Source organism: Opisthorchis viverrini, assembly GCF_000715545.1.
Source record: "Opisthorchis viverrini unplaced genomic scaffold opera_v5_8, whole genome shotgun sequence".
Taxonomy (NCBI): Eukaryota; Metazoa; Platyhelminthes; class Trematoda; order Opisthorchiida; family Opisthorchiidae; genus Opisthorchis; species Opisthorchis viverrini.
Window position 1 is genome coordinate 760632 of NW_008751664.1, and position 9166 is coordinate 769797.

A 9166-nucleotide genomic window follows, 5' to 3' on the forward strand; every position below is an offset into this window, starting at 1 on the left:
TTGGTGGTGCCAGTGTGTGACTCATTATTCATTTGGCTTCATTTAAATCTGCGACAGTCACATCACAGGGTGGCCTAACTAGTGATTAATTCTCGTGCGCTGCGTCACTCACAACTTAGCGTCAAAAGCACTAATTCGTGAATCCTCTTGTGCTCACTGCATGTGCCTGGATAAGCACTGCTCTAACTGGATCTCAAAAGGTCTCTGTAGGGGGAGACAGTGGCCCTTCGTGCCAGGAATTTTTTTCAGAAACAGTAATTAGCAAGTACTACATGGCTGCCATCTCAACTCCGAGGCTGCAACTTTCCCGCTCCGCCTAAAAATTGTGAGATGATTTTTTCTGGATATTAGGATGATTTCCGTCTGTTAACGTTATCCCTGTAAAACCTTCCTTTTAGGCATGAGTAAGCCTGAACCATCCGCATCACCACTAAAAGTTGGTGAACCCTTTTCTGGAAGTGCTGTTTAGACTCTAATCCTGAACTCATGCGTCTACGCGTCTATGATGCTTCTGGAGAGAGGTTCAGAGAGCTGGGGTAATATTTTCCAGGTAGGAGCCCCGGATGATACCCGACAAGAAAGCGGTTTAGCGCTTTGACGATCAATTTCTGTGCATCCCACTTCGTTGTCTCTGGTCACACCCCCATATACCACATAAATAACTGGTATACATTCGGTTACTTCTGAACTGAAGTGCGAATTTGATATCCTTTTTGGCTGCAGTTCAGTTAACCGAAGTAAACATAAGATCATTGAAGTGGATACGACTGACACATGCTGGTATGCAATGAGTGTTGGTGCGCGTAACCGTTTATCTAGCCTGTATATTCGAAATGCCACTGAGCAACACTCTCCTCACTCCATTTTTACCCGTGCCTTAAGGAGGCTAAGGCCACATTTGTTGGGGCCCACTGACAACCCTACTGGGGAACAGTTCGTCATAGTCTGGATCCCGTTTGTCAAAAATGTTTGAATGTTTGGGAAGGAAGTCTTTTATCTGTCGAAATCTTATCACTTAAATTTTATACTTTCGTGCGAAACATCCGCTTACTAGCGCCTGAAGGCGGGAGGCTGTGGCGTAGACGAAAAATTATTGACAAATATACACCAAATAAAATCGCTTAAAATCCTAGTTCACCATGCATATACCAGCGCATATCTGTACTCAAATTACTTTGATGTTTATATTGTTTGCGACAAGCGCTTGAAGTAGGGATGGCTTGCCGAAACGCCCAGTTTGCTGAATTAGAAGATAAGAAGCATGGTGTCACATATTTCTTGAAGGATGGAAAAGCTAAAACTGTATCTTCACTAGACCGTGCTTATTGAGACTGTTTGTTTGCAGGTAACTCACTTTTGTGGGTTAGACATTGATTTGTGTTAAGATGCCGAACTGAATGCAAACGAAGGTCACTAAAAGGCGGGTAAGTGCCGTTGTGGTTTCGTTTCTGTGGTCGCTTGGTTTCCTCGCTGAAACACAAGTGATGACTTTTTCTTTTCAAAGTTTTCCTCTGCGCAATAAAATACGCTCAGAAGATTGAATTTTATTTTCAGTGGGTATTGCTTTGCCTCATTCTACCAAAATTCTGGACAAAGCTGAAAAATCATCCACAACTAGCCTAGAGACAGTTGGCCGATTCTCAAGCCATATTCCTGGTCAATCACTCAATTATATTACCGGTACATTACGTGACCCAGCCTCACAATGGAACGCCGGCTCGACGCTGGCACAAAAAACAGACCACCTAGAGCCTGTTCGTAAAGAGGTTTTATCGTGAGTTTTCATTATTGCTAATGTTCTCAGTATACTTAATAAAGTCACCGCCGAAAATTTCGAACAACAGGCAAAAAATATTTTAAATGTTGGCATTCATTCTTCTTCCATTCTTAATGTCATTGTGCGACTGGTATGTATCGAGTTCGGTAAACATTCTATTTTCAGATTTTCCAAAAAGCTATCAATGAGCCCAAATTCACTGCATTGTATGCCCAGCTGTGCCTAAAGTTATGTTCTAGTGCGCCCAATTTTGAGCCGAAGGGTAGCCCGAAATCGGTAAGTTTGATTGTGGTGGTCCCAAAATACTCAGACTTTTCGCATTTTTCTCTTGAAACTTTGTGAAGATGAATTCAAAGCGCGCAACGGTGCCGACGACCCGGTTGCTCGACAAAGAAGCCTGGGGAACGTTCGCTTCATCGCGGAACTTGGACAGCTTGGTTTTATTCCGGAGAAGATTTTGCATCAGTGTGTTCGAGCCATGCTCTCCGGACGCACCCAACCAGTTCAGTCTGTTACATCCAGCTCTGGATCAACTGTGGAGGATACTACCGGTAGATCAGGTAAATGGTTACAAAAAGTTTTGGACCTTGAGCTTAAGGTGGGAGAGCATGCGTCTCTTAGTATGGAATAGACTACTTTTCCCAACGCTGGTGCACGGTTATTGGTGGTCTGACCAACCAACCCTGAATCAAGAATAACTCGCCCGTATATCTTAATCATCGAGCTGTTCTGGCATTCGAACAGGCATGTTTGCCGTACGCGCTACACGCCATCGGATGTGATTTTCGAAAAGGCCGAGCCATTTATTACGCATGCTGAAGCATCCTTTGCGGGGAGTGATGCTGTTTTCTGTGCTGTACCACGCACAGGCACTGCTGTGCGTAGTTAGAGACACCCACATATACACCTTCTAATGGATTTCAATGGCGTTCTTGTCAGTCTCTGGTTAGAATGTCTGAGTGTCCGGACGTATATGCACCTGGGATTGATTATGGTCGGCTAGTACCAAGTCCCTTTTCCCATCCACTCTTATTCTCTACGATAAGGCTCTCAACTAGATTGTAGTCCCTCTCCTGCGAAGCATCATTGTTGAACACTGATGCTACAGTGTCGATGGTGCTGAAGATCGTTCGTCAAGGGTGACAAGTTTCAGTCATCACAGTTGTCCTGTTGCTCTCTGTGCCACGTCTGTGGTGTCCTGACTGGCGAACAATGGCCCTTGTCGCCTGCGTACCCGGGAACAACAAACTGAGATATTCGGGCCAGCTGGGCTGACTCGATAATTTTAATTTAATGCGAGTAGTACATAGGAGTAACTGAACTGCAGCTTGGGTATGATAACGGTCGGGGCAGGAATCTCGTGCGGGTAAACGAGCGAGTTGGTATACAATCATCGTTGGGCTTCTGGTCCCGGCAACTTTCCACCTGCCCTGTTTAAGGGCAACAGTTAGTTAATTGCTTGACTTTTTTGCTTCTGTCCTTGAGATTGTTACAAATAAAATGTAGGTCGATATTGGTGCCCATTTTTCAAAAGGATGCCTACACTGCACTCGGCAACCATGGTCCCAGTATGGTTTCGGTCGTGTCAAGGCTCCCAGTCCACTGACTACCGCCTTGCGTGGGACCTTTTCCGTCAAATGTTCTGGCGGGGACAGGTGTACAGTTGACCTGCATTCTTAACATTTTTTACTCCAGGGGTGCATTCGATTCTGTCGACCGGTCAGTTCTGACTCATCGGGGACTCCCCGGATTTTTGTTTACACATTCTTATCCTTCTTTTGACGAAACACCACTTGCTTCCGGAAATGAGTATGTGGAGAGCTGAAGGTGCGGATGTTCAATCCCGTTAACCTTGGTCACACGAGTGCCCTTCTTACTGAGACTCATTAGATAGGCTTACAAGAAATCGTTCAGCTGCAACACCCTTTCAGTGCGTAGCTGCTGTGCCACCCGAAGGAAGCACGAGGGCTGGAATACGGTCAAGTTGCCCAAGTATAGACAGGAGTGGTCGAGATGCAGAAGTCAGGTTAGACTTCTTCTGACTTTGACACGGACCTTCCGGCCAGTAAATTCTAGCATTGACCATTTGAGTTATCTCGCCTCGTACGAGAATTGGATAGTAATCCGTTGCTTAATGGTTTTACCTGTGGATCGCTTGCTTAGCGTTCCATCAGCTGTTAATTTGGGATTTGGGTGTGATTTCTGATCTAACCGGACTATCATCCGACTGCTGGTGAGTAGCCAGACTGGGAGAACTCCGAAATCATCCGAAGTGTGTTGTCCCCATAGGTGTCCTTTTCCTCCTCCATTCGGTCTTGTCATTAGTGAAGTGATGAGACGTGCAATCGAGGATCTTCGAAAATCTGGTGTTCGATTTATTGCTCGGGAATCTTGGCAGCACTTAGTATACAGACAGCATCGTCGGGATCTTTGGCGATAAACAGAAAATAATTACATTCATCATCATCATCATCGACAGCATGACATCACTGTTCAACACCGACTCTTTGCTTCCGTATTGTATTAAATTAACAATCGTCATACCACATGTGAGTTGCGCTTGCAGCATGCAAGGTCATGCCCCTGAATGTGCAGTGTTTGAGCCTCATAAATTGAGTGTAGATATGGGTTGTATTAGCTCTCACGAAATTGCCGGATGAAGTCAGTACACGAATGTCAAGAGCCCGATTCATGTTTGCTGATTGGCGTCACTTTGGACACCAGGAATGCATGTTGAATCTCGGGGCATACATCAAGCTACAGTATAGGAAATACTGTGTAGCTGTGAGGCAGCCTCTGTAGTTGGATAGCTTAGTGCGTCTTCAGGTTTTTAACCACCAATATCCCATAGGCGTTGCTGAGATTGGGTGGTGTCAATAAATTTCCAGAAGGATTACCAGGAAGTGGATATTCCTTTGTGCGAATATGTCGCGAATCGCAAGAATAAGGCAGCTAATTGGAATTCATGCGTTCGGTTTCCCTTCAAATCTGGAGTTGTGAGCACAGGATAATTGCGTAGGTGAGCACCATTTCTTTGCTGTCCACCCTGTTGCTATAAAGGTGGTGAATAAAAAGCCTTGTGGTAGTGTGTCAGTGAAGCTCTAGTGTAAACACTGACGACCAGTCTGATGTTTGAAGAAGGTTGAGGACTGAAACGTGGATCCGTCGATACCATCTAGTTTTTTCTCAATAAAAAGATCACAGAGGTTTTGAGGTTGGCCACCAAAGTAAAATCGTGCGCACAACCGTCCTGAGTGAGGCATGAGTATGCGAGTTTTCAAACCCTGTTGCTTGACTACCGTTCAAATCCTCCTAGCATTGTTGGACCGTTATCCTTGAGCCTATTCCACTGCTCCAACGTTTCGACTGGTTGTCTTGACCTACATAGACTTCATTCATATGCATGTAACGGGTATGAACCCTACCTCTGCTTCTCGACTTCCCCTGTCTAGGCTTGGGCAACCTGGCAGTATCTTGGCCCTCGTGCCTCCTTCCGGTGCCATGGCAACTAGGCACCATAGGGTGCTTCAGCTGTAAGGTTTGATTTTTATAGCTACCCGCAACTTCTAGTATCACTCCTTGCATTCTTAGAAACATGTTCTGCAATATAAGTTTGTAATTTGTAGTCGTGAAGCTCATATCGAAGGATTGAATGAGAATATTTTTCACGAGTAAGAACAATGTCGTCTGTATATTCCAAGTCAGCAAGGTCCTCGCCCGGAGCGATCTGAGGACCAGGGTTTTGAAAACCTCCCAGTGTTCACCTCATTACCTCATTAGTGACGAAATTAAACAAAAACGGGGGAAGTAGACATCCTTGTGGGACACCACTGCTTGTAGAGGAACCATTGGAGAGCTTTCCATGCATTCACACACACACAAGTATGTATGTGGTATTAACCAAATTTATGGGCGTACCTTTTCACGAAAACATTGAAAAGAGCCCAACCAATCGACGGAATTGAACGTATTTTTGAATACAGTTTAAACCAAGATTGTATGTTGCCTGTACACATGCTTCTTCTCTGACACAGCGCAGTGTGAATGTGTGGTCCACACATCCCCTCCCGGGTCGGAATCCTACCCTGTCTTGACGCACCTTCGTAACACGACTAAAGTAAGCGACGCAAAGCTTCTGGTTACAACGGATGTCAGGATAATTACTCTGTGATTGCCACTCTGCGAGCACCCTTTTTGGGAAATGGGCACCACTATCGACTCACCTCAGTTAGCCGGGACGATCTTTCTCTTTCAGATAGACAAGTGAGCCGGACAAGCGCCGATCATGTGTTTCACAGCCTATGAACGGAGCAAGCAGGAGTTTGTCAGCACCAACAACTAGGTGACGCTTATTTGTGAAGCCGTCGAGGGTTCTAAATCCATTATTCAGGACTGCGTTGCTTGTCGGGAGTCCGACTGAGTAGTTGCAGGTGGCCAGTTACGTTGTTCCTAAAAGCGCCCTTTCCAAGGATTCAGGCTTTCTTTTTTACGGATAGGCGAGCCGTTGTTATCAGTGTTTCGCTTACCGAAGGCTTGGGGGCTGTTGCGTGTATCGTCTGGAATAGTTGACGGACGTTCAAATTTTTTTCGCCTTTATCTCTTCTGCTTTCTCGATCCGCGCAAATGCTCCGTTTTACTTGAAGTCTAACAGTTCCTCTAGCGGTATGTTACACTTGATCAGGAAGAGTACGTATCCGAGGTTCGAGCAATCTTAGGTGTTGCTTGATATCCAGTGCCTAGGTCTAGTTGGATGCTTGGGCATGATAAACACGTAAACGCAATCTGGAGTTGCGATAATGTTACCGAGAGCAAAGGTTTTTCTGTTGGCCATCCGCGTTCTTGAACTAAAAAGCTAGTCTTTGTAGTCTGGTCTTCTGTAATTTTTCTGTTGGATGGTTTTGCTTGGATAGTTACTTTCGCCAATGGTGAAATTGGGTGGTGGTCTTTCGTGAGGGAACGTTACGGTATTGGTTATTAACATTTGCTGTATATTTGCCAAAATTAGTTTTCTCCTCAGCTGTGCCTAGATGAACTCTCGTGAATGTTCTTTGTTCGGGTACCACTTTCTGCATATTTTCGAAAACGTACGTATTCATTCGTCTACTTAATATGCTTCCGTTAAAGGGGCTAAAATTCGGGAAGAGTCCCTGGCAACGGACATGGAGTGTCTATGCCTTTTCCTGAAAGTAGTGGGAAAATCTATGGACACACCGAAGGCACACAATCTAATGAACCAATATTTCCAGCGGCTACAGCGAATTCAAGCACGGGCGATGGAAGCTTCCAGTCTACACGGAGAATCGGAGGACGGGTCTAACTGCAGCGGCGGTAGACCTAGAACGGGTTCAGCCCATGAAGTGATCAACTCACCGAAATCATCGGGTGTGAAATCTAATGTGGAAGTTTTGCCAGCTCGTATTCGCTTCATGATTGATGATATCCTGGATTTAAGGAGTAATGGATGGGTCCCACGACGGGCAGGTCAACGAGGGGAAACAAACAAACCTCGGTATCTGAGGGATATTCGCATGGAAGTATTTAAGGTCAGTGGTTGTGATTTTTGCATATGAGGATTGTTATGCCCTCGCTTTTGGACTCAAGTTTGGAACCGCTTTGTCTGAATGTGGTAAACCATCGTCCATATTAGCGTAAACTAGTTGATATTAGTTCAGACGTTCATATTGTGTAATGAACCGCAATATATAAGCCCGCAGGTAGGAGACTTGAACCGTTCTTTGAGTAGCACGGCCCATCAATTCAGACGACAATTGAGGGCGTGAATTGCCGTTCCGTCTTCGTATATTGTTTCATTGACAACTGCTTTTTTTTGACCGGTTGCTTGGATCAGCTGAAACAGGGCGCGGCTCTTGCCTGCAACGAAAGCCTTCTCCATCTCCTGGGCCTTCGAAATTCACCAGCGTTTCCTGTCATTCTTCCGGCTCCTGATTATTCAGTTTTTGAGGGATCTGTGTGCTCCATCACAGTCGCCACTTCCTGGTATTTCCTTTCTGGCAGCAATAAGATCTGTTGATCTCAACGACATTCCAATGTCCATTTAGTTTAGTCAGATGACCTGGATGAACAGTTCCGAAAGGTGACAGCACAGGTGCTCGACTAACCATACTGATGATCAATGGGACGGATTAATCTGACGAGACTTGTGCATCCAAGTCATTGAGGCCGTTTACGACGATTCAGCAAAGTTGCTATTGGTGAATGATTTACCGGTCGTCGTCAATGAGGCCCATTTTAGTTCCATATTTTTTGTTGTTGGTATTTACTATCTAGGACATTTTATTTGTACTTAGCTATTGAAACTTGATAGATATGGTAGCGCCCTAACTGTTGAATGCCGCAGCTGACTTAAACCAACCTTTTGTGGTCTTCTTTGGGCCGGTGAAAGGCATAAGAGAATAGCAACTATTAACTTTTGTCTCTGGTTCATTTGTTCTTATACTTCAATATATATCCCCGGCAACTCACTCCGAAGGTATTGAACCACTGCTTAGTTTTTTTTCACTACCTAAAATAACATCGGCCAATTAGGTACACTCTTTTAGGGCGTGGAGAAACGTGAATATTGCCTGTCTGCGTCACAACAACGTAGTTGTAGGCTGACAGCTGTTACGTAGGATGACCCTGGCTAATTTTATGCCAGCCAACACCAGGCCATCCAGGACAGTGGTTTGCACTGGAACGCGGCGTGTCAATGTGTTGAATTGGTCGTACCTACCACACCATGCTCGTCCATGACCAAAAGTAGTCAATTTTCATGCGACGGCAGAATGTTTAAAGGCTGAGAAGATGAATTTCTAACATCGTGAAGCGTGCTTGTTTGAGGAGGATGGCTGTAGGAAAGGGAAACGAGGAGACCATCCAGTTAAGGCCTATGACCCCGTTGAATTACTGCTGCCTTCGAACCACAGACTAAAGTGGATGGTCTTTTTGTGGTTCTTATCAAGCGCTAGTTCATTTTCTCACTATGTTCCTTTGCGTTTCCAACGATTAAAAGCCTAAATTTCAATTTACGGGTGGTCATCGTCATCATCATCATCATCATTGATTTGGGGGGGGGGGAGGTAGCTGCGCATTGCAGGCGCGAGCTGGTAAATTGGTGCATAAATCCAGCACTGTCAGTGGACTGTCAAGTGGGGGTTGGGTTGGGGAAAAGGAGCTATGCATTGAAGGGAATAGCTTTGATGTACGAGCGCCATTGAGGGCGCGACTGGGCCATGTCTGATAATGTCTGTAGCCATTGATGTGGCCCGTCTCGGGGTCCTCATCCAGGAAGATGGCAGTGACCAGCGCAGCTGAGTTTGCTGGTAATGGCTTTCACACTTCGCTGCCAAGTCATTGTTTGACCGCCTCTGGCTCTCCTCCACCCTTCAC

General features: G+C 45.5%; 1 protein-coding gene across 1 annotated transcript in view; it reads left to right on the forward strand.

Annotated features, from left to right (window-relative positions):
* T265_00778 (hypothetical protein) overlaps nt 1-9166 on the forward strand; it is a gene marked incomplete at both ends in the record, with an annotated part of 29856 nt that overhangs the window by 866 nt on the left and 19824 nt on the right. The window contains 5 exons of the mRNA XM_009164650.1: nt 1555-1774; nt 1805-1907; nt 1943-2053; nt 2088-2337; nt 6902-7320. Coding sequence (XP_009162914.1) covers nt 1555-1774; nt 1805-1907; nt 1943-2053; nt 2088-2337; nt 6902-7320 — 1103 coding nt within the window. The remainder of the gene's footprint in view (nt 1-1554; nt 1775-1804; nt 1908-1942; nt 2054-2087; nt 2338-6901; nt 7321-9166) is intronic.